At 34.7% G+C, this 26,819-nt stretch overlaps 1 protein-coding gene across 50 annotated transcripts in view; it reads left to right on the top strand.

The window, feature by feature from the left end:
- The window catches only part of LOC125658761 (muscleblind-like protein 1), a 126,377-nt gene that overhangs the window by 77,081 nt on the left and 22,477 nt on the right, over positions 1 to 26,819 (top strand). For 37 of the 50 annotated variants that reach the window (XM_056150118.1, XM_048890159.2, XM_056150085.1 and 34 more), the window contains 2 exons: positions 10,777 to 11,261; positions 26,299 to 26,478. In XM_056150118.1, coding sequence (XP_056006093.1) covers positions 11,070 to 11,261; positions 26,299 to 26,478 — 372 coding nt within the window. In that variant the 5' untranslated portion in view covers positions 10,777 to 11,069. Of the gene's footprint in view, positions 1 to 2,272; positions 10,066 to 10,373; positions 10,500 to 10,776; positions 11,262 to 26,298; positions 26,479 to 26,819 lie in introns of those variants that run through there. The other 13 variants (XM_056150107.1, XM_056150102.1, XM_056150072.1 and 10 more) reach the window with 7 other exon arrangements.

Genomic DNA, 26,819 nt, shown 5'->3' with positions numbered 1-26,819 from the left:
TTGCCAGGGTTGCATGCGTTGATGAAGACGCGTTCTTAATATGGAACCAATGGACAAATATAACTGCAGACAGGGAAAAATCATTGAAAATTATCCTGACCAGCATAACTCCTGACCTCCATAATGTTGATTTCCAAATTAAATATTTGGATTATAAAGGAAAATATGGCAATCTGAAATGAATCAAGGTCCCAGGAAAATACAAGTATGTTTTTATATGGACAATAATTACAAAACGATGAATAACATATTAGGTTTGAGATTTTGTTGTACCTTCTGGTATATCTGATCATTTTAAATGTTCAAGAGTTTTGTTTTTTCAAATAACGTGATACGATTTTATGAACAAGATGAATTTCTAATAAAGAATCAGATGATTTAGTTCATCTTACATCTCTTTCTGATCAGAAATCAGATGATTTAGTTCATATACATCTCTTTCTGATCAGAAATCAGATGATTTAGTTCATCTTACATCTCTTTCTGTTCAGGAATCAGATGATTTAGTTCATCTTACATCTCTTTCTGATCAGAAATCAGATGATTTAGTTCATCTTTCAGGCCAAAACAAATTAATTGTGTGGTTCCTATTACATGCTTTTCAAAAATAGGGTATCATATGCACAGAAGGTCAATTTATTTTGTGGACAAAATATTGAAAAGGTCTGTAACTCTAATGGATATTTGATGATAAATGAAACACATGAATGATACTGAAAATGTGTAAATTTTATTCAAAATATTCGGGTCGGGATTGAAAAGTAGGGTGGGTTGGGAAACCAGAACCACACAATTATATTTTGTTTTACTCCTCATTTGAATTCGTCATAAAATTATGAAGAATTTGAGGTTGTTTTGAAGAGTTTAATGGAAAAAGAATTTAGCTAAATCAGTTAAAGATAGACAGTGAAATGGTGCTCGTGTTATTGATGACAATTCAAATTGTTTAACTTAGTAGACAGAAGTCAAATTAATGTAAATCCCATTTTCGGACAGATGATATTCGGTAGCTAAAATACTGGGGGTTGGGTTTTTTTTGGTTTTTTTTTTCACATTTAATAAAAAAAGTGAGTTATATGCATGTCCATTATTTTTTGCCATGAATTGAAATAACATGTTTTATGAAAATTTCCAACAATTAAAAAAATACATGATGATTCCTTTCTGTTGGGGGTAGCAAATATGTCTCTCTATCCATAGATATCCCATGGATCAAATTTTAATTTGAAGTCAACAGAGGACCAGCCTTTTGATTTGAGGTATACTGGGGTTGAATTTTAACCATTTGCTACCATGAGATTGGAACCATTTAATCTAATGATGTTTGAGCAATGTCCTTAAACTAATATACCACTCGCTTGTGAAAGAATCGGGGAACAGGACTCTTGTTTTTTGTGTGAAATTTAAAAGAACTTTTACAAATATAGGCTTCTAATTCTGCCCCCACTACCCCTAACTTTTAGAGCTGGCCCCAAACAAAATGGTCAGTTCATGTTTTACTGTATGCTAATTTTTTTTTAATTTAATGATTAAAGGGGACATGTCATTTGACATAATTATGTTTTGGCACTGAAATGTTCTTTGGTAATTAATGATTAGAAAAATTCTTTTCTTATTACAAACCATTAATTATCACTCTTTGTTTAGCACCAAAGGTACTATATGGAATATGAAGCTTACTAAATGAAGTGCGCATAGACTCCATTCAGAGTTCCATTAAACTTATGATTGGGGAACGAGTTTCTCATATCCATCATAGTTTTACTGTCTAAAAAAGAAGAATTTAGATACTCAAAATATTTTACCAATACATGTAATTAATATCGTAATTGATAGAATTTTAGTAAGTTTAATTTTCATTAATCCAGCTAAATGTGTCATTTTAACAGGCTCAAAATAGATCTTATCAGGTCTTGAGATCAACACAATGAATAGTAAATACATTGAGCTTAATTAACTCTGAAAACAATGTGGAAGAGCAGAATTAATCTGTTGAGGTGATTCAGTCTCTTGTTCCTCAGCAGTAGTCATTCTATGCACCAGCCTTGTATATTGAATGATTGATGACAGACCAGCCTCTGATCTGGAACTCTGACAAATGTTTAGTATAGCTTTAATCTTCTTCAAGTGTTGTGTCAAAGAGAATTTTATGGACTTCAGGACCTCTTCACTTCCTGATTTGTTCATTATTTAAGAAACCACCTGTCTGCTTACTCTGTCTGTCTGTCTGTTTCTGGAAGTGAGGGAGACTTAATTAGGGGGAGGTAACTTCTGAGAGACATTCTTCTGAGTGAAAAACATTAATGACGAGAATGATACTATCAGTGTTATTGACTACATCAAATACGGGAAGTCATGATTTTCATAATATTATCTTAGATGCATCTCCTTTTTTGAAATCGGATTGTATAGTGTCAGCTTTATAATGGAGGCTTGCATGTCAATTAATAGAAAAGATAATGGTATATTATGGGGACATAAATTTTTGTTGTGTGGAAGCATGGTATCAATCAAAAATCAGCAGAGGGTCCTCCTGGGACATGGAAAATCCTCTGCATAGGTAAGGTAATTAATTAGTCTTAGCACCTGAGAATAATGGACAGAGAGAATGTGGCAGTGAATCACTTAGATTTAAGAGGCTGATTCATTTTAGAAATTAAAGAATAAATCATGAGATTACTGCAGTCTGGGTGATACATCCAGTGGTGATTTGTAATTTTGATCAAACATAGTCTGTCTGATGTTGGTTCTGGAGGTCATAGAAATGTAAAGCAGGGGGGAAAACATTTAATCAACCCAGATCTGAAAAATATTAAGCCTCTGATTGATCTTGATCAATTTTTCAATGTATTGGGGATTCTTTTTATTCTTTTGTCAGTATTCAATAAAATGCCAATTACAAAGAACATTTGACATTTTCTTTTCACAAGGGAAAAATTATATGAGTGGAAATCAATGCAGTAAAATGATTTCATCACTAAAAGTAAGGAAGAGCATTGCGTCATGTTGAAGGCAGTGTTGTTATGTAACTTAATCATTCATTTGATTGGTGGTAGTACAATGTCTTTGATTTTCCACTGTTGTTCCAACTTTTATGGCCTGCTAAAAGCTCTCCATAATTAATCCTATTTCCAGAGCTCCTAATTCTTTGAAAGGTGATATTAGGATTGGTGATTTACTCTGTAACAATAGTCATGATTTTGTTTTCTTTTCTTGTTTTGGAACAGTCTATTAATCACACTTTTACTGTTTGGAAACTGAGATACTCATATTTCTTCTGATAACAAGTTTCTGTAATGCATATTTGATGGGGGAACTCTCGACTGGTATATGTTCAATTTATCATTGTTTTTCTCGAATTCAGGTTGAATTATTGAGTGGGAATCCGTTTCTTCTGATGGAAGGTTCAGGTGAAATGCCATTGGTATGGGTCGAATTATCACTTGGGTCCGTGATGTTGTAATGGCAGAAATTTTATTCTCTTGTTATAATGTGTCAGTTGTGTATTCCTGTGTATTTGAAATTTTAATGACTCTGAAAAAAGGCATCCAATAAAATCAAAAAATGAATTTAAAATGAATTCACTCCTCTGGAGAATTTTAGCCAAAGGAGATGTGGTAAGCCTCCCTGATGAATTTTACACAGAATTAGTAACTTTGCATTCAACTCTTTGGAGGCTGATGAAATTGAAGGATAACGATTTCTTTTTTAGCAGAAGAGCAACTAAATTGTTTGAAAAGATGAATCATTGTTGAAAGCAATATAAGAAATGATGGAGCAGCATTTCAATTCAATCGAGGATTGGCGTTTGTCGCATCAGCTGTTGTCTCCAGCAAAAATTACAAATCTGGCGACACGTTGCTATCAATATTCCAAACAGGTATTCATGCTTAGGGCAGCTAAATGCAGGGAAAATATCCACTCTCATTTGATGTTACTTTCATATCCTGCATCAAAAAGCTACATGTGAAAAGTTTATCCACTCATATATTGATACCAAGGGAAAAGTCGGCCAATATCGCCTACAGTCGTCCCCACGGAAATGTCGAGGTATTGATCAATGATATTATCGAGGAAAAATCTGTAGAGAAACAAATTTTTGGATCATGAATGAGAAGGGAAAATCTTCCCATAAACGTCTGCAGTATTGTAGATCTGTGCACTGATTTGATTTGAAATCTATAAACCTCTATGCAAATTGATGAAAATGCTAATTAAAGTTTAGAAATCACAGATTATTAGATAATTATTGTAAAGATAAATTTCCATGTGAAGAAAAATGACCATGGTTCACATTCAGATTCGAAAATAATACTTCCTTCCCAATTTGCATAATCTGAAAGAGAAATTCAATTTGATACACTTTTCAACCAGGGGCACAATATTTCATAATTAATGAATTTAAAGGCATTTATGAATTCTAAGTGTGAATTTAGCAGAGAATTGAATTTGAGTATCCGTAAAACCCACTGCACCTTTATGACCCATAATTACAAATTTTTTATTTATTTTTTTTCACCTTATTTAATTATCAATATTCAGATTTCATGTGAATATATGCATACAGGATCATTGTTGGGTTCAGGGGATTAGTGTCCTTGTGTCCCGACAAGCTGTCATAAGCGTATGCAATATCATGTACCATTGTTATAATAGCTGAAAATAAAATAAAGGTCTTTAGTTATTTATATGAAGCACTCTGGATAATATTTTGTTTCATCAGCTGGTGTGAATAGATTGAGTATTGAGTGGCAGTGTGTTTTGTAAGGAATACCCAATGAAGTTTTCACAACTACATATGATTGATTACAGAACAGATTATTGGAACTTATGAGAAATCAGTACACATTATTACATATTTATCAATAATTCATAGATTATATCGCTGCCTGTAGTTCACCAGCATTTTGAGGAATAGATATGGACTTGTACAGACTTAAGACTGTTTCTGAGGAAGTTCTTTTTTATTGTACCAATTTTAAGTTGGTTGGAATTAAGATGATTCCTTCTTGAATGCATGTAGGATTCATGCTCTTTGTTATGATTGTATTGCTTATTCCAAATTCCAACTCTCTTTCTCTTTCTTTCAAATTTTTTTTTTTTATTTTTTAGTTTTCTCCCTCAATCTCCATTACCACTCTGTCATCTGCTCTATGTGATTTCCTCACCCATCGTTACTTTAACATGAGTAATCTCCCTTGTTCTTGAGAAAATTACATCTTATTTTACTGCATAATTTTCACAAAGCATACCACTCAATGCAGATTAAATATTTTCTGTAATTCTACCCATGCCACATCTACACCCCCCCCCCCCCCCCCCCCCCCCACTTTTGCCTACCTCTGATCCCTCTTTAACCTACTCTATCACAGTACAGGTGATTTCCTTCTTTTCCCCATTATTATTTGCTTTGTGTTATATCCAGTCTCCTGGACCCTGTCAAGCTGCCTCTGTTTTAAAATGTTGATTACTTCAGTGGAGAGATATTGATTGAGCTGGCTTGTCAGGTTAATCTTCGCTGCATCTTAAGCATGTGACCTGTTGATTGTCTAAGATGCCATTAATTGTGATTTTGAAGTGAGTGGAATTGCATGTAACAGGGATGGTCAGGTGAAACACAGGTAAGTTGCTTTCACAGGTGAAGCAAGTTTTTTAAGTTATGGGGGAAATTTGGTGGTTAAGTGTTGCATATCATCTTTAATGTGTTCTAAAGATCCTTTGTGGGATCTTCCTTGTGAGACAGTTATTTATTTTGGTGTGGACACTTTGAAGAGTTGCTATAAATGGAAAATGTCTGAAAAATTTGAACCCTTGTACATATAAGAGAGAATGATTTATTTTTTAATGGACCAACACACTGCCAGATGGAAATTTCACGACCTCTTTACATGGGAGAAGTTTGACACAGGATACCCTATAAGTTTAACTGACAGTCAAGTTAACAGACAGTTTAAATGCCCCGTTAATTCTATATAAATGTTAGAGTTAACCGACTGTTAATGTTCAGTTAATTCTATATAAATGTCAGAGTTAACTGACTGGTAATGTGCAGTTAATTCTATATAAATTTCAGTTACGTACAGGCAAGTTAACTGAAAGTTAATTAATCTTTTTGGGCCGAAAGCTTTAATTTCTTGAACAGACATCTCTTTTTTCTTGGATGATTTCATAGTAAATATTTTATAAATTTGTACAGTTAGGAAGGAGTGATAAGGTTGTCAATTTTCATGGGAACCTCTAGCACACAAATTTCAAACCACGATGAAATATACAATTTATATGATATTTACAGAAACCATACACACAAAATCATATTCAAAATGCTCGCAGGTGTAATTTGTGTGCAATTTTTCTGTTTGAATATTACTTCATCTTTTGTATGCTTGTAATAATTCATAGACATCTAATTTTAGGAATATTTGAAGAAGAAAAGTTATACATTTCACAGATTATAAAAATAAAGATCTTTTTTGAAGAGACTAGAAGTGTTTCTCTACCCTGAAAGGGCTTAGCTTAGTGCCAGCAGACTTTTGTTTTTTCTTGACTGGAGTTCACAGTGAGGCCAAGTGTTTCAGGAAGAGGCTATCTCTGATAAGGACAGAGGGTCATTCTCGGAAATGATTAAACAAGTTCTTTTGATAAGGCCTTCTGTCATTTGAATGTCCTATTACAGAACAATATATACGTACAACTCTTAATATTGGTAATTGTCTCCTGTAATATCGCTTCAGTGGATGTGCTATTTTGGTAAATAATTTATAGAAATTAGAGATTAAAAAAATGAGTTAAAATGGCTGGTTATTTACTATGCATTTTCTTGGCATTTATTTGACAGTCGACTTGTTTGTGGTTTAAAATTTGAAGAAAAGGGTGTTTCTTTTAACACCATATAAAAGTACATCGTACTTTTATTAAGTGATATGCCATCATGTCCATTTGAATCATCAAAATATTCCATTATAGATAAAAATGCTACCATAAAAAGCATTGGATTTAATTTAGATTACGTACAGTGTACATGTTTTATAATTCTCAAATTATTGCGTAAGAAAGGGTTTGTAAACAAACATTACATAAACTTGATAAGCATCATTTTTCCTGTGTAAATAACAGGTACATGTATGCTCATGATAAATAGCAGAAAGAATAGACCGGCAAAACTCTGCATAAATACTGCAGAAATATGACTAAATCTAGTCTAAATAGAGTTAATTCATGATGTGTTAATATTAAATTATCATTGATGGACATCTTTCCCTAGAGTTTTTACTTTATTAATGATGCTGGAAAGTTTTTGGACACAAGAGCATTTTCACTTAATTATTCTCGGATTATAAGGGGAGATAATTATATTATATGCTAGACCACACCTTTTTTCTGATTTTGATGTTTAATGGGAAAATAAGTGGTCTTCTGAACGGGCTTAATATTTCAACTTTTTAAGTCTTAAACTTCTAAGTTTCCAAAATTTAATATAGTGAAGCTCTTTTTGGATAATAAATGAATAAATTTTCTTTAGAATTAGAAGGTGCATTAACAAACAATATATCATGTATCCTGGTCTTGTCTCAACTTCCTGGTGTTTTTTGTAAGGAAAATAGGTTAATGTTATTTTCGGGTACAATGTGTCACAATAAACAGGGAAATTCACCTTGAAAGAATAGGAACAAATATTGTGGAGAGGAAGTCTCATTGGCTCAGGTAGATTTCATAGAAAAATTGCATGTTTATTTTAAGACAAATTGAACTCGAAAAAACTGAGGTAAGCTTGCAGCTAGGTTATATCTCAATTTAACAATTGTAAGTAAACGTAATACTTAAGATATGTTTAATGTCTGAAGCAATTTTGAGTTATCCAAATGTGTTCTCTTTTTTAATAAGGAGGGGGGCATATTTGATTTTTTTGCTCCTTTTATTTCAATAGGTATAGTGTAGTCACTGTGCAGTGCTTGCTTTTGTGTGAATTGTGTTCTTTTCAATCTTTTGCACCCCTCTTGGTCACTTCCAGTGAATACTTCTAATCACTGTCCACAATTTTTGTATTTCAACTGTACAACTAGCAAAGGTTACCTGATAAAACAGCAGCTTTATCTGGACAGGTGAGAGACTGTGGACAGGTAAAGGTGCCTCACAGGTAGATGGGGGTGTACCGATAATCTGGGGATCGGCTGTGATAACCAGACAGGTCTTGTTTGCTTACCTTTTTATTGTGTTTAAATAGTGAGTCAGGGAAGCAGTACTAGAACGGTGTGCAGTTCAGTTGGAAGTCTCATCAATATCTTACAGAGAGCAGCCATGACAGTCTGTCTGTGTGTCTTCACAGGAAGTTTGAAAAAACAATTAAAGAGGTGTGGTGTTATGTAATGACTTTGTTGGTTGGTTGACTCTGAAAGATGCAGGTGCTGAGTGAAGCTGTTTATGTAAGGTAACGAGATAGTGTTGTACCTTTTTAATTTTCATCTATTGAAAATTTATCACTGGTAGCCTTTCAAACTTGTAAATCAATATGTCTTTTCATGAAATGGCTTTTTACAAGATATCAAATCTCAATATATCTTCCCAGTACAAAAGTGCACCTTTAATGTGGGTTCGGATGAATGCACAACATTGCTTGATGACTGTCAGAGCACATAAAGGACAATTGGACCGGCCCAGTGAAGGCTTCTTGTCAGGAATTTAATAAGTAGTCACCCATTGGCAGACCCGGGTATATTAATGAGATGGTACCTTTTAAGGGGTGTGTAACATTCTCTCTGCAGGCTTTTCAATTCCAAGGTGTTTTTATCATGGCTTTTGTGCTGGCCTTGAAATTTATCATGCATGTGTACAATGAGAAATTTTGGGTCACCATGGCATGTTGAGTTCCTATCAGTGACGGTTTGAACTGTTTGATCGAGGATTATACACCCAATATTGCACCATAGCAATGCGATTTCGAGACGGACCCATTCACTAAAAACTAAACAAACTGGGAAATTTGGCGGGAAGTTTTAAGCCCAAGGACTATTGCAATGCATTTGTGAAAGCTTTCTTGTAAAAAGGGCATTTAATTCTGAAAATGCAGATGTTAGAAATTTAAATTTGATGATTCAACGCCGGATTTAACTTTTGATATTGATAGCAACTTGTACAGGTAAATTTCTTAGGTGTTAAGGCTTGATATTACCTCATTTGCATGTTATAGAAATCTTGCTGAATTTTGAGTGGAGTGTCTGTACAGTAGGACGCGCAGTCGGGTTTTTTTTTTTGTCAAAACAAGCGATAAGCAAGCACGCTGAGAAGTGAACGAAACTACAAGTTGTGTTGTCTGGAAGTGTCTAAGAAGTCATGAAGCTTGTTTGGATGATCTTTAATCCCATTGGAAACTCTTTTGTCTGAGGTGATGATCAAGTTAATTAGCTCTATTTGTATGTTAATTATGGACTGATCAAATGATAATTTTGTGTACATGTCTCTTGATTCAGTTGCGTGTCACAGTGTGTAACCATGTTGTCTGTTCTGTTTCAAACCTAATTTGCTCTTAAATGACCCCAGTCTGACTCACGTGCAGAACATGGCTTTGAATGAGACTCTGGACAGACTTTCAGGATTTCTACAGACGTAATGACCACAAAGCTGAAGTTTTTTCCCTTCCATTATGCGATTGTAGATGAGGTACGGGAATGTTAGTTTGTACTGTCAATACCTGTGATTTTTCACCCCATCACATACCGTGCTTCAGTACCTGTACATATTGCCGCCAGGTTATTGACTACAGGAAAGTGAAAGGGGGTAAATGTCTATTCCTATCTTCTGAAACTGTCATCTCAGTTATCCTAGCCCCTCAGGAATCCAGGTACAGTTTCCATCCTCGTCTTATCTGATTTTGTTGATGATTCTAAGATGTGACATGGATGGGGCTGATGTTGTAGAGAAATGCAGCTTCTACTCCAAGTGAGATCTTTTGGAAACCATCACTCTTCCTCGAGTATAATCTGAGGAAAGGACAAGAGAAAGATTCTGTTGAGGATATTGTGTTGCGTCTTTGGAGCTGATTGTGTGTGTTCGTGGAGAATTCTTTTCAATGTAATGTCTTTTTCTTTTTACTCGTCCTGCTCTGTCTGACTGCCATAGAAACTGTCTGACTTTTTAGAGAGATGAAAATATTTCCAATTGTCAGATAATTTTACAAGTTTCGCTTTTTGAAGTGTATGATTCAGATTTTTCTTGCTAACAAACTGAGAACAGCTGGAAAATCCCAGACGTCTGAAATTTTTTCACAGAAAATTATTCTTAACTATTAAACAAGCTTAAGCTGACATTATTCCTCCAACAGTTTATGAAAATGAATGTATTTGTTTCAATATTCTGACAGCTTATCAAACCCCTGATATGATAAAGTGAAAGCCTGAGAGCTGGAATAGTGAAAGTGAAGAAGAGAGAGGGCCAAGGGCCTCACTCTCAGTTCAACATGTTCAAATGGCTTCCCATCGTCTGCTGAACATCAAATGTGTTTTGGAGTTGGGGTTGTTTTTTTTTCAAAGTGGCTTATACTTCAATTTTATGTGAAAAAATATCTATCTGTCTGGAAGGATATGATTAATTTTCAGCTTACATTTAATGTCTGTTGAAAAGTTTCTGGATTTTAAGAAAAATAACCTTGTTTTTTTTTCTTCCAAAAGTTGCCATGTCAATTGAGAAATGTACCTGTCATAGTGATTTGTCATTTAAGCTCATTTAACTTTTATCCCAGTGTAACAAATTTATCATTTTCTTTTTTTTTTCCATCTTTTTCAGATTATACATTGAAGCTTGGAAGAAATACAACACTGAGAAGCCCTCTATCACACAGCTCAACGTCGTTCTCCAATAGTGCACATCATTTTGGATGGTTTTTACATATATTGTTATTGATTATTAGTGGTTTATTTTAGTTTTTCTTTGTTGATTTCAACCGAGATTTTAGAATCCACATAGACGACACATTCTATCATCTCTCACTTTTTACTGAAGTTACATTTTTATTTCTGTACTGGATTTTTGTGTCTGATAAGAAACCCGCCAGTCTTTCATTGGTGTGACTCCTTGTAATGGCCATGGTAAACAGTCTGCTTGCAATTGGAAGTAACGTAAAGGACTCGCGATGGCTTACTCTCGAAGTCTGTCGGGAGTACCAACGCAATAAATGCACACGGACGGATACAGAGTGTAAATTTGCACATCCCCCGGCCCATGTGGAAGTTCAGAATGGCCGCGTGACTGCCTGCTTCGACTCAATCAAGGTACGTAATGCTGATTTTAATTTTTATAGACTTAAAACCAACCTCACAGAATCTGTAAAATAGGTATGAATTCTGTCAATTTTTCTTAGTTTTTTCTTCAATTTTTGTCTCGGTCTTTGTGGTTCAAAGAAGTTGAATGTGATACAAAACGACAGTCTTTTACATATTAAAAGAATAAAGTTAAGAATGTGGAAAGCAACCAAATCATTTGATACTCTATCAAGTGTAGTAATCCTTTCAGATTAATCTGCAGCAAGGATAATCCACTCAGCAAGTTATTTAAATGTTGGTTTAACAGTTTAACAAGTTACTTATCTTTATAATCCTATTAGCTCTTGGTAGAGATCTTTCTTTCCTCGTACCAATATTAAAACTCCTAAAGTTATCCCCCCTTGAGAAGTAAGTTCTAAATACAGATATCAAAACCTCCTAAAGTTATCTTCCTTGATTTTTGTCTGTGGGTCTGATGTTGCCTTTTGGCAGTGTAGAGTTCATTAGGAGATAACAGTACACGGTGAGAGATACTTTGAAGCCTGCAGAGTTGATGGATTAATGCTTTTTCCAATTACAGGGCTATGTTAAATATCCTGCCCTGGATTCCTCAGTTTTTCTTGTCAGGATTACTGAAGTCTTTATAATCCTTGTTATAATTGATGACTTAATGAGCACTTTCTGGGTCAATTTAGTTTGTTGCAGATGAACATGAATTTCATAAGAATTTCCATCATTTCTCTCCAGCTTTTTTTTTTAATCTCTTCATTTAGATATATTTGTAACCTTTTGTCTCTTAGTGGAATTATCAATTCTCACAACACAGAAATACATTTCAACCTGTTTTTTGTAGGAACTTTTATCTTTGAATTTACCAATTCTCATAATATAGAAATACAGTACAACCTGTGTTTTTGTAGGAACTTTCTCAGGAAATCTCTCAAAGTGGCCTCTTTATCAGGTCAGAGGACCTGTGTTCCAGTTTGTTAGATAAAATCATTTCACATTTAACACCAGCGATGTTTGTGTGGTAAATCGAAGTTTATAAAAATGAAAACAGGATGTCAGAAATGAACACTGTTTATAAAATGGCATTTAATTACCCAAATGAAATCACTTGCAAGTTAATATAAAATTACAGATCATACCTAGTGATAATCAGCGGATTGATGTAAATCAGGATCAGTATATATTGACAGGTGATCGGAACACACACCTGTCCAGCAATTGGTTGTTTCAGAGACTGCTGACTGAGGGTTTTTATCAGAGTCACCAATGCATTGGGTGTGGTTAGCTGGCATTCAAAATAAACCCATTGTTAATACCAGTAATTAGTAAATGCATGTTTTACATGCATTCATAAGATGGATTTGAATACCTGTACAAGACATAGATGAACTAAGTATCTTTAAATAGAAATGCATTTCAAATTCAGGGTTGGTTTTTTTTTTCTTTCTTGAATCTGCCAAACTAGGGAGACATCCATTTAATTATTTGATTCTCTAAAAGACGACAAGAATTATTGATTCAGTTTTTCAAATAATAGATGTGTTTACCAAGTCAATGTAATATTTTGTGTCAATTATTCTCAAAAGATAGACTAAGCTAGCATTCAAGTATGCATTACATTAATCACTGCATGCTGAAGATTTATGCACACCATTATAAAAATTGTCTGGAGGATTTCTCACAAAATTAATGATGTTTTTTTATTAATGTAAAAATAAACTGTCCTTGTCTGCAGTCTAAAGTCTGCGTAGACGCACCATATATAGTCTGATAAAGATGACCGCATTACCAACTTCTTTTTGCTACTACTTGTATATTTGAATACACATGCGCAGTATATAGGTATAACAAAATGACCAATTCCTGACTGGCAGAAGGCAATGCATGCGTCAATGCATGCGTACATAAGTTGGTTTACTGTGAATTTTCATTCCATTTGACGAATTCAATTAAATGAAATATTCAGTATCCAACTTCCAATTTTTTGCACTTAAAAATCTATTATTAATTTCCTTTTTAGATGAATTTCACACACTTTGATGAGAATTTTAGAGCTAGTAGTTTAAAGTATTTACAATTTTTGATCATTAATGTTGTCATGGTGATATAATGTGTAAAAAGAGTTGAGATGAAGCAGTGACTTGTTATTCAGTCTAAGCGTCTACTGTCTCCCATTCCCATAGGAAAATTTAAATTCCTTTATTAAAGATTTCTAGGAAGGATGCAGGTTGCTGAATCTCTGTTCATTGCATTTTTAACTGCAAAATAGCAAGACAGCAATAAAACATCATTTCTCCGAGAGCAACTGACATCGGAATTTCCTTTTTATTCACAATTCCTGAGTTGTTTGTGCATGCCAATTATTTTCTACAGTCTTGAAAATTTATTTATTATGAGGGGAATATTATATATTGATTGGATGAAAGCTGCTCAAAAGCTGTTGCACTGTTTGGAATGTTCAATGGTAACATACTCTCATATGATAAAGAAACAAACTTGTGAGTCATTTCCCTTCTTCATTAAAGCCTCCCAAGTCTTGTTCATGTCCCATGTTTTACATGTAAAGAAAGAGAGATAAGACAGTTTTAGTCTATACAAATCATTTCACTTCTCTGAATGCTCCATCATCTGTGGTATTGATTTCAAAAGCTATTTACTGAAGAAATGACATCAAGCACCTGTCATTGTGCATTGTCTGGGTTGCACATCTTTGGAAGGCATGCTTTTCTTTATCATAAACACCTTCGTCTTCTCCATTTTAATTCATCTGTCAAAAGACCCACTCCTTCTCTTAGCAGGGCTTCCGGAGTCCTCCAGATAAATATAAAAATGACTTGAATTTGTTTAATGGAAAAAGAAGTACATGCTCGATTGCAGCTGCAGTTTGCAAAGAGTAATAATAAAAATTTACATCTAATATGCAATTGCTTTTTGTTGTGCAACATGCCTCGAGGCGCTATTCTGGGATATTTAGTCTGTGTAGTGTCTCTCAGAAAATCTGGTTAAATTGTCTTTCATCGTTCATTTAAATTCTTGTCTGCGTATAATTAAGTTTTTAGAGGGGAAGCAATTTTTTTTATGATAATTCCACTTTCATATCTTATTTTTGAATTAATAGTCTGTGATTTAGACAACATTATATCTACTCTTACATCAATACTTACTTTCACTTATTTACTTTACAAATTCATGCAAAATATAGTCTTCCATATGTTTAAGCTACTCTGTCCCTCAGGTGATAAAAAAAGAGAAAATTTACTATTTGCCCTTCGATCACTGTGCAGTTTTTCTATGGTATATGTTGTTGATTTTTGTTGTTGTAAAGAATTGATCATTATATACCATCTTGTGAGATCATTGATCATTACCTAAACAGGGAAGAATACAAAAGAAATCTCCAAATTTCATCAGTTTATAATCCATGCAGTGTCTGTTGACTTGTTTCCTGTAGAACTTAATATTTATATGGTTGAAATGATCATAAAAATTGTTAAAATGTATGAAAATATATTTATATGGTTGAAATGATTATAAAAATTGTTAAAATGTATGAAAAACATTCAACTAAACTTCCATATCGTGAGTTATCTTTCTTCTTAGAAGTTGAAGATCACAGTAATTATTGATGTTCACTTCATAACACTTGGTTTGCCCTGAAAAGTCTCTGTAAATAAGTCATACGATACCATCAGCATCCCTTCTCTGATGTACCAGCTGTAGGTGTTTGAAACAGTCCTCAAGATGATAGCATTTTACACATGCTTTCAGAAATAATGCATTTGTCAAATAATGGCATAAGAGCATGTACATCTTTTTTTTTTTTTTATTTTGCATTTGATTTGATTACTACATCTATAATGTACTTTAAAGTAAAAGTGCTGAATATAAAGATAAGTCAATATGTTGATGCTTGAGAAGTTTCTGAAGATATCTGCAGTTTTCTAAATCATCATGGGACTGAAACTGCAACAAATGGTAGTCAGCCCCCATCCCCCCCCCCCCCTCCAAAAAAAAAAAAAAAATATATATATATAAAAGCCCAAATTTTTTATATGAATAACTATCTGGATAAAACACATGATTCCGAGCCTTGCTGAGAATCAGAGCATCTTAAGGAGCTCAATATTGATGAAAGAAAAGGAAACTGTAAAGTTCTCAAATGAAGTTTGATATATATTGCAACAATACCAAATTCCAACCCAAAGTCATTTAGTAGGTCTATATAACTCCCCAATTTCACTGTCATCTTCATGAAGGACATTGTTATGAATAGTAATTTTGCTTGATTTATCATTTTCTGATTTGTATGATATGTCCTATTTGTCGTCGTCCCCCCCCCCCCCCCCCCCCCCCCCCCCCCCCCCCCCCGATCTAGAGAATGGGGTAGGACAAGCGCATGCATTTCATCTTCGACTTGATGTCTTCCAGTAGTCTTCCATCTGTAATCCAGATATATATGTCCCTTTTGCATATATGACATTGATTTTCTCCATGGTGGTAATTTACAATTCTACTGTTGCTGGGTTTTGTTTTAAAAATGAATTTATTTTGTTCAGCATGTCGTGGTCTAGAATAGGACATGATCTTAACAACTAGAAAGTCAAATCTAACAAATTATCCAAAAGAAGGGGGGGGGGGGGGTGCTCTGAGATTACAGAAGCAAAGGATGGTTGATTTAATACTCTGAGATTCAACAAAAGAAGGGGGTGGTTGTTTTAATACCCTGAGATTTAACAAAAGGTGGAGGTGGTTGTTTAATACCCTGAGATCTAACAAAAGGAGGGGTGGTTGTTTTCCCATGAGATATAGATTTGCATTTAGTCATACATTCAGTTTCACATTGTTCAAGCTAGCTGTCGTTTCATTTAGAATTTAAGACCAAGTAGATGTGAATTGAGAAAGCAGGTTGCTGTGGTTTATCAAATTCTACATTCGCTGGTAATTTTGTTGTTGTAAGTTATCGCTTACTATTTGATAGTTTTTTGTAATAAATATTGATATACAATGTAATCTTAGAAGTCTTAAACAATGTTGTATAATGGGGTTAATATCATTGTATATCGGCTAACACTGTCTGTGAAATGAATGCTATCTTGCATTGAAATCTGTCCTGAGTTTCTCTTTGCCTGCAAAACCTAGGGCAGATTGTATATCGAAGGGATTTACTAATGACATCACAAACAAAAATGAACTCTTTATATCCCATAGCTGTCTGACATATGTAGGTATAATATATTTTATGGGGCAAAAATCTAACAAAGTGAACAAGACCTCTTGCTTAGGTTGATGGGAGAGATAAATCCTGAACAGTACTAAAAACATGGCGTAGTTTTTCTCTACGCAGCTGTTTCATCTTGAAAATTGGGGAAAGTAGTCGACTTAATTGAGGAATACTGAATTGGTTTGGATAAACTTATGAATATAATTTATGGTCACTGAATTTGGAGATAAAAAGAGCCATTGTAATCCTTTCTTAATGCAAATGTGAAAAAGGAACCTTCCTCTAGCTCGGTATTCGATTTCAAAATTTCTGATGTAATTTTTTAATTGACTGCAAAATGATGACTGCATAATCCCCAGTAATGTAAAATATCTTGATGTAAATCTTCATTTTGATGGAGAAAGTTTGCAAAATAATGGAATGGAATGAGAGAGAGAGGCATATTTTGGCAATAAATCCCATTGTCGGAGACTGAAGCCGACCAGGATTAGCATAGTGCAGCAGTTTTTGTCAATTTTCTATAGTGATTGGTTATCATATCTGTCAGGCCGAAGGCCATCAAATGCTGACATTTGTTGCTGTTTTCGATGTGGTAATTTTATGGTAGTCGCATAAAATGCACTATTTTAATGATTATGCAATAAAAAGAAAAATTGGATATGAATGGAAAAAAGAAAACCACCCATTCTATTTGTTTGCTTATTGATTATTTTACTATATAGATCTACACCAGATCACCATGGAGAGACACATACCCATTCCCCAAATTTAGATGACAAATTTAATTGGTCGCAGAGAATGGCAATGTCAATAGGGTACAACATGTATGTATACTTTGTTGCCATGGTAATATTCATCACTGTGAAAACTTTCAACCTATCATTCAACAAATGAATATGAATAAGTGGTAGAGAGAGGGGGTAGTCATAAAAAAGGAGTATGTTAATTCCTTCAGTCAAAATAAATGTCTGACACCCCCCCCCCCCCCCCCCCCCCCCCCCCCCCCCCCCCCCCCCCCCACCAATTACCACTTATTTATTTGTTGAATGATTCTCTGTGACCTAGCTATTAAATTTGTCATCAAAAATGGAAGGGGGGGGGGGGTCACTCCAAGAATCTGCAAGACAATATATTATAATTCATAATCATTGATATGCATTGTGATCTGATGTAGACCTATAGTAAAATGATCAATAAGCAAACAAATAGAATGGGTAGTTTTCTTTTTCATTCATATCCAGTTTTTCTGTCAGCTTTTACCATCTACATTTACCAGTAGTTGAATGATCAGATCCATGAACAGGTATGTATCTTGCAATCAACAGCAAAAGTGCTGTCCTCCCTGGTAGGGAAAGCAATCTCTGGTGTTATACTATACACAATGTCATTCTTAATTGTCACTTAAATACCCCTACATTCTAGATATGATATGAAAGTGGCAGGTGATGGGCCAATGATTAAGCTGTGTTCAGCATTCATGGAGGCGATAATTGACAATTATTGCTGAGACTGATTGGCGTGTGGTGTATTGACCAGGGCAATAAAACACAGGCCAATGACATAAACAGTTGATTAATCACCTTGACCAGGTATATTGAGCAGGTGAATCAACCATGCAGTTAAACAAGTAGATAAATATCTAAGGTGAAATCTGAGACCTTTCTCCCCTTGTTTTTAATGATAAATGAAAGTAATCATCCAATCGGATTCCATTAATTAAACAGCCAAATTGTTTGTGATGTAGTGAAGTGATTGATGTTGAAGAAGGTATACCAAGGTCATTGTAGAGGTTACCTCTTTGTGTAGAAGTTTTACCCCTTGTTGATGTTGCAGATGTATCCAGCAGTGTAGAATGGTGGTTTTTCATGTTGTGATGTCCTAAGGGTTTCACCAAAGCCAGGATTAGAAATGTTTCCCTGTCATGCAAGGTTACCATTTATAGACACTCAGCAGCTGAAATATTCACCACTAGCTTCAAGCCTGGCCACAGGGGTTAAGTCAAATCTACTGCTGTAAAATCACACAGCTTCAGCCACCTATGATTACGACTCTCTTCCCTTCCATCCGAAAAAAAAAAATTGTAATTAAAGTTTGGAAGGAGATTCCTAAATGAAATTTTTCTTTGTGCAAGAGGAAATTGCAGCTTGGAGGACAAAGATTTGGCAACAGGGGGGGGGGGGGGGGCACCTTATAGATCAAATTTTATTTATAACCATGCATACTAATTCTTGCACCCCCATATACTGTGTGTATATATTAAAAAAACCCAGAAATGCTTTTACTTTTCACCTGAATTGACCTCTGTAACTCACAAAGACAATAAACCTTGTTATCACCTGGCTGAGATGCTGTGATATCAACACTAGGAGGTGAGAAGAAATATTGGGGGGAATACCTGTGTAGTCCAGGTGTAAGGTGTCCATAGACAGTGACTAATGCTGCATAAGGAGTTTTCTGGAATTAAATATTTGTGGGTTGTTTCATTCTTGCAGAGATTAAGTACTTCAGGTGTAAAAGGTGCATATAATTTTTGAATGTTGTCTGCTAAATATCATGCATAAAAACGTTGCCGAGAAAAAGGTGCAAGGTTCTGTAGTGAGATATTAAAATATGGGTGGAGCAACCAACGTGTAGGATTGGTATCAAATGAAAAAAATTATGACACTGAGCAGTAAAGGAAACCAGAACTGGTTTATTAAATGTCAGTGTTGTTTATGATCATTGCTTCCATTTGTCCAGAAATAAAAACATCTCGAAAAGTTCATGAAGTGTTCAGATATATATAAAAAAAAAATAATAAAAATCTATATTCGGTATTGAAAGGCTTGATTAAAATTAAGTTTAAAAACCTTTATGTTATGGAACTGATTTGGTGCAGATCACAGTATTCTGAACTATTGCATATCATTCAGTCTTACTACTTCATGACGGAAGTTCATTTGTGCCCAAGGTTTAAAGAAACTTGATAAAAGGTCTGTAAGTGTGTTATAGAGTGAGAGGTTATCGGATTGACTGATGGTGTCTGGTCAGTTACTAGTTCCACCTACACACCTACCTATCCTGTAATGACTGTCAACTCAGCAGTTATTTTCTGTGTGAAGGGAGGGAGGTAAGGGTCCTGATCATAGTTTTAAAAAAAAAAAAGACCTACCATTTAGTCAAGTGTAGGCCCAATGTACTTGAATTGGTTTCACTTTAGGTTTTCCTTTAAGTAAATGGTAAAAGCTTAAAAGAACCAAATCTTTTAGATTGAATTTCTTTTCAATGGTTTGTGTAATCCAGTTTCAGAACTCTCAAGAAAATGGCCTTAATTTCGAACAAATACAATATTACCAGAGTAAACAAAAGCTCTCTTGTGTGTGTGAGGTGTAAATACTAAACGCGCATATAATATTTAAAAGTTGCTGAAGTTTCTTTTATCCCTTTGATCCCTCTGATAATTTGCAGTACATGTATTTAAACATCCAATCCTTGTAGCTCAGGGGAAAGGATGGACCCACATGCATCACAAAAATCAGTAAATTTATACCTACAAAGCAAATTGAGTTTGGATAGAAAGTGTGGATTCAGCAATCAAGACTGTCCCTGGCCTGTGGATGTGTTTATAGTCAAACTTGTGAAGTAAAGTAAACACTTGGTCGCTAGAGAATTGAATCTATTAACAGTGTTCCATCTGTTAATACGGCAACCGAAATCCAGCTGCCTTAAAAACATGTAAATTCCATCAGCTCTGAACACAAATGAAAGTCTCCTGTTGTTTGTAGTAGCTCAGCAATCGCAGACTCCAGCCGAACTTTTTGATGTTTGGGGCGAGTTACAGTTTTAGCGGCCCTAGAAAGTGCTCATCTACAGCATGTCGAGGTGTTTTAGTGAAACAGATAACCACATTTTGGTACAGTGGGAGTATTAGATAATACACATGCTGAAAATCTTCAGAGTTATTAAACAGTGTTGTTATGTAAGATAGGGCTGTGTATCCATTAGAGAAATCTTTGTTATCCATTAAAGTCTCTTATTCTCTACAACTGAATACTAGGTAACCCTAGCACGAACAGATAACATGGAATTTAATTTCGATTGACCCAGAAAAATTAATAGTTTCTCGAGTATTTAATTTCTCAATCTGTGTGCAGCCCTTTTTATTCATTGTTTTACACAGGCAGTTAAAAATTGTATGCTAATTTCTTCAGAGTTTAAGTGTTGGACAGAATATGGGGAATCAGTTTGGATTTCATGTATTAGGAAGCTGCACTAATGACCGGCAATATTCATGTGCACGTAATAGACACAGGGTAATCAATTTGACTCTCTACCAACATTTTAAAGCCATACTTTCGATTTGGCCTGATATTTGCATTTTTATGATGAATAATGAAGGGTTTAGGCCTGTAATAGAGTAATTTAAAGTGATTTGTTAGTCACCTTAGTGTGTCTGGTTTTGATCTCTTGGTCTCGATCATGCTTAGATGTGGAAGTTGCGAATAACACAAGAAAAAGAAATACAGATCTTCAAAATATTTTCATGAAACCATGTTAGCTGTACATTTTCTATCGGTGTTCTATTGTGCATATTGTTGGTAAAGTCAGTATAAGGGCCGGGCCACTGTGATGTCAATCTGTGTACACCATTTTTACCTTCTAACAAAAGAGATCACATTTTTGGGGACTGTGAAACAACAAAAGCTAGAGTTAGTATCTTCTCTAAGAAACGCTATTTGAGTTGAGTAATTGTTTAGAACTGTGTATAGTTTGTAGTGTATCTTCATATAGCCTCCTTTTATACTGTTGTAAGGTGTGTTTTAATAATACAGATTTACTGGAGTCAACATTGACATTTAAATCAGGAGAGTTTATTGTCCATACAGTTTGTTTGTTTATTGTATGGTCAGCATAGACAGAGAGGTCAGCTAGGGGTCATTGCTGGCCATGTAAATATCACAGCTGTGCAAGTTTGACCAGGCTTCCTGATGATTGGAGGGATTTTATTATTAATAGCAGACTGACCACTGGGAGTGGTTGAGAAGTCAACTAGATGCATGTGCCATGTGCTTATCAGATCTTTATCACAGTGAACTTAATTCAAGCCCACAAGAGGCAAATGAATTTTCTTGGAAAGAAAAATTAAGATAATGCCTGATCAGAATACAAGAACTTCTGTAATATGATATGGCTTGTGAATATATTTACCCACACTACAAAAATTTAATATTTCATGTATAACTTTATTTGATTATATAGGTAGAGGGATATCAATTGAACAGGGGAAAAAAATCATGTTGATTTAGTTATCAAATTATTCACTGAAATTTCAAATGATAAAGTTTCCATCCTATACTTAATTTATAGTTTGACGAGTATAAGTAAGGGGAGGTAATAACTTGCTACACATATAGGAAAAAATAAATATTGGCGACAGGCTCATGATATTGTCATTGACGATGGCTGTATTGTGATAGTGATACAATATTTATGGTAAGGGAATAAGGTTGGACTCTGTCGATGAAATACCCCAAGGAATTTTGATAGGATTCAATGAAATAACTATCTGATAGTAAGAAAAATATAATGAGAGATGGACAATTAGCTAACTGATCAGGGGAGTTGTATGATTGACAGCTGATAAATTAAGGAGATTGCATACACATATTGCTAGGACTTCCCTCGGGGCCCACAATATGGTGCTCTATGTCATCAAAGAGGGGTGGAGATGGAAATTCTCATTTGCTGAAATATATTTTGTGGGTCTCTGTATACACCAGTCCAACTAAACCTTTAAATGATATTGCGCTCTGATGCAAAAGGGGCACATTCAACTGCATTTGATTTGTCCCAGTTGTGTTTCAAAGTAGAACCAGTTGACAGGTTTGAAGACGTCTCCTGGTGCATTAGAGAACATCCACTTTCAGAAAAGTGGTGGCTTACAGGCCCTGACCCTAGCTAATCCATCACAGGGTAAATTGCCATTTGACAGGTTGCAGTGAATTAGTAAAATTGTTACATATCCTGTGCATTTAAAGGGTGCAGTGTCATTTAGTTATACATGTATTTGGCCCCTGGGACTGAAAACACTATTTCAGGGTTGAAACTTAGTACAGAAAATTAATTATTTTTAGGATGACTGCATGGATTCTACAAACCTGTGTGTACTGACAAAAGAGCTGAGGCAGCACTTGTTGAAATTTTTTAATTCTGACCGTGTTGTGTAAAATGTCAGCCTGTCAATAACACAATGGATGAGACAGGTTAACCCAGTTACAAAGTGCAGCGGAATTGAGGGCAATGAATTTTTATCATATGAAATAAACTAGCATTTATAAGTATGCTGTAAGGCATAAGTCAATATTTACAGATAGAGCCTGGAAGAACATTGACATTTACCAAAACATCTTGCAGCTTCCATGTAATGCCTTTTAGGAGACATTTTAACACTGTAGGCTACCCAGTTTTGATTTTAACATATAAACGTTTCAGATAAGAACATTTGAACATATAAATATACCATGGGATTAGTTACAAGTTTTAGCAACTTAGAAAACCTCTTCCGTGTAGAAGTATTACTATAAGTTTCAGCATTATTTTTCATGAGGAGAGAAATCCCAGCAAAAGCAGTTTAATCTGGAGGCAAAGTGAAATATGGCATTACTATTGCACCATTATATAGTTATGTCATATTGGCAGTATTTGGGTTAGTTCATTGATATTTCATTGCATTGGGCAGGCCATAAATGGATATTTGTGCTCATATTCCTATTCTTCAATATCCTAAGTATTACTGTAAACAGCATTACTGTAAACTCTAAGGCCAAATTAAGCATTACTGTAAACTCAAGGTCTGAGTAAACATTACTGTAAACTCAAGGTCTGAGTAAACATTGCTGTAAACTCAAGGTCTGAATAAGCATTGCTGACAACTACTGTTAACTTGAGCATTTTCTATCATGTCAGGGCCCTATTTGACCATCACAAAGTAAAGATGCTTTCAAATTAGACAATTTTAAACTATAGACTCTGTGATCAAAGGAACAATCTTTATCCCATTCTTATATGTCTTTCTGCTGTTGTTAAACCTCATACTCCCCGCCTCTGTCAACACCGCATGCTTAAAACTTTGAGGAAAAGAGACAGTTGATAATGTGATCAATAAATTTATGAAAACTTGCACTGCAGGTAGTATTAGTAAACATTAAGTAGTAATCGGGAGATTTTTCTAGATGATATATGTAAGGTCAATTATTCTTTTCATTAGGAATACAGCAAGACTTGTCACAAAGTAACTTGACTTTAAAACAGGACAAATAGCTGCATGGTGATAAATTGCATCTGTATCCTTACAGCTATCAGCAAGTCATTGGTTTGTATTTGGAAACAGAAAATAAAGGTTGTTTGATTATGTTTAGGTATTATTTCATTATTTTTTTAAAAGTAAAAATGTCAAAAGCATTTCACATCTTTTTGCCTGCATGCTTTTATAAATTTGCTTCAGACAGACTGAAATATTTGGCTCTATTCTCTGTCGAGTTACATAATCTGTGGAGTTTTTTTAGAGTGTCTGGGGATGCTGTAGAAACAAAAGTCTGAAGGTGCCAGCTTCTCACAAGAAGAAATGAAGTGATCTGAAAGCAATAAAACTTGTATCTCACTGAGTTACTGTAAAGATACCCCTCTCTCACTCTGCGTGAATGAAAGATATTATATATATTGATGGTTAAGTGCTGTAAAATGATGTGTCTGGGACATGGAATGCCTGAGTGTTTAATACACTGTGTCTTCATTTACAATGAATGTTACATAAGCTTGTAATTAGGTAACTTAATTTTGTTGATGATTGAGTTAGGCAAGGAAGTATAACCCAGACATTTTATTATCATTCAAGAATAATAGCAAATTAAACATACTGATATAAGATCACTTGTATGTATAAGGATTGAGGCTTTTTAGAGCTTCGTTTCAGCTTATTCTGTATAGCTCAAGTAGATTTGTATTAAAATTATGCCATGTCACAGTATACCGGGTGCACAAGTAATTGAAAATTTAACATAAAATTTTGGAAGTTGACGACATAAAACAAAACAGTGCAACCATTTGAAGGTTTCTTGAGAAATGTGCATTACTTGGTGTATACATTTTCAGAAGGTTTTTGATTTGTCTTTATTGTCTATGACAAAGCTGTTAGTGTACTCATTGGTGCCTTGCCCAGGATCCATTATGTCTGCAAAAAATTAATTATGCAGAACATGTGTAGGAAATATAGAAGATTGAACACAATTTAAATTCAGGTTGATGGAATGAAAGAAAAATATTCAATAAAGTAAAAGACATTATCAACTATTGAAATATGAATTTTGTAATTCATTATTGTTTCATATGACATGTTATTGAAAGTTGGAGGGCTGCATTCTTTTCACAGGAATTAGCCTTTGTAATTAGCTCATTTTTTGACTCCTGGCTTATAACTTCCAAGATTTTAGGGCTTAAAGTTGTGATGGAGGGTCAGAAAGCTGCTTCATTTACATGGTGTCTAGACCAGGTCTCTGAGAATCGATCCAAATCATAATGGGCCCTGAGTTTTCTCTTTTTCATAAAATTTTTGATGCATTGCCCTGGCCACGTCAAATTAGGCTGCTGGCAAAGGGCCAAACAAATTAAGAGAGTTTGCTGTTCTTGTTTTGGGTTTCCATCTGAATGTTTTTTAGGAGTATTAAGATAATATGATCATTTAATGATGTGGATATGTACTACTTATTATGACAACACGTTCCATGTCTCTCTCGTGTGTGTTTCCTATCCAGGTCTCCTAATGAATTTGTGTTTCACATATGAACTGTCATTAGATTCTTTTCATGTACATTATTTTACCTAGACAAGACACCATTAATGATAAGTTTTTGCAAGCGAAAAAAGAAAATTAAAGGTGTGTGTAGCTGAAATGAATCACCTATGATTTGTAGCTGCAGGTACTATACCAAGTTAATTACTAGGAATGCATGCATGTTCCCACAATCTAGTTTCAGATAAAGTATTCAAATTTTCCTTTTCCCTCTCCAATAACTAATTAGTCTTTTGATTGCTATTTCAATGCCTTTCTGCTCAATGGTCATTTGTTCAATGTGCTCGACGTTTTCTTCTTTCAACTTTCCATGTATTGTTGTTGGTCCCGTTTTCTGATTTTGTACGATGGATAAGCAGTTTTTCTATTGGATTTGATTAGGGCATTTGATAATATACAATTTCTTTCTCTAAATATATCTGATATTTTACTGAAAGAGAAACAAATTGCATGAATGGGGGCCTTTATGCTCCATACGACTCATAATCTGAATTTCTACTGGAGATACTATTCAGGGTGCTGGAGTAATCTGACTTGTTTGCCAGGCACCAAACAAGGAGCTTTGTGAGGAACACAAATTGTATCAGTATTTAGCAAGATAACAACCTCTACTCTGGAGGAGTTCAGACATTACGATTGTGGCTAGGCTAGTTTAAGGACTGGACTAGGCAAAATTGCTCAAACATTTAAATGTTTCCAAATCAGTGCGCTTCCTGCAGTAACGAAAAGGGATTATGTGTAGGAAGTTCTTCTTTCTCATTATTACAAAACCGCAATTTTCATGTGATTTGTGTGATCCAATGTATTTTGAGAACGCTTCACTGTCTTTGTCTTTAATGAAAGATGTCTGCTCGTTTTGGCATTTATAAACACGTCATGCCTTTTTGAGTCATTGAAGAAAATTATTTTAGATCTTTAGAAATCAATTTTAGATAGGTGGAAGAGAGATTTTTCATTCAAAACTATGATTTTTTTTTTATTTATTTCAGGGAAAGTGTCAGAGGAAAGACCCGCCGTGTAAATATCTCCATCCACCACAACACTTACGAGAACAGCTTCTACAAAATGGCCGTAATAATCTAATTCTAAAAAATTTACAAATGCAAGCTGCTGCAGCACAGACTTTAATGCCATCAGCGGGAATGGTACCGGGGATGATGCCGACCATTGTGAGTTCTTAAATCTCTGTTGTACTTTATAATCGCTATACACAGGTCGACATGATTGCTAATGCTTTATCTGCCTGAAATCCAGTAGTTTCTTAATATTGTTTTATTGCTTGAAGCTCTTATTCTTGAAAAAAAAATGTCTCATCTCAATTTAAATTACAAACAGGTCTTTGGAAGGTTTTTTTTCCTCCTGTACAAGACCAAATGGTCATTTTAAGCTAATAGTGATATTAATTCTCTATTGACAACCACAGGGGTTTGTCTGAAAGAGTTATGTCAAGTGACATTTCCGTAAATTGCAGACAGCAAACATTGAACTCTCCATGGATGAGTTTGCTTTT

Source organism: Ostrea edulis, chromosome 9 (assembly GCF_947568905.1).
Source record: "Ostrea edulis chromosome 9, xbOstEdul1.1, whole genome shotgun sequence".
NCBI classification, from domain to species: Eukaryota; Metazoa; Mollusca; class Bivalvia; order Ostreida; family Ostreidae; genus Ostrea; species Ostrea edulis.
The sequence above is the reverse complement of the archived record's forward strand: the minus strand, read 5'-3'. Positions and strand labels throughout refer to the sequence as shown.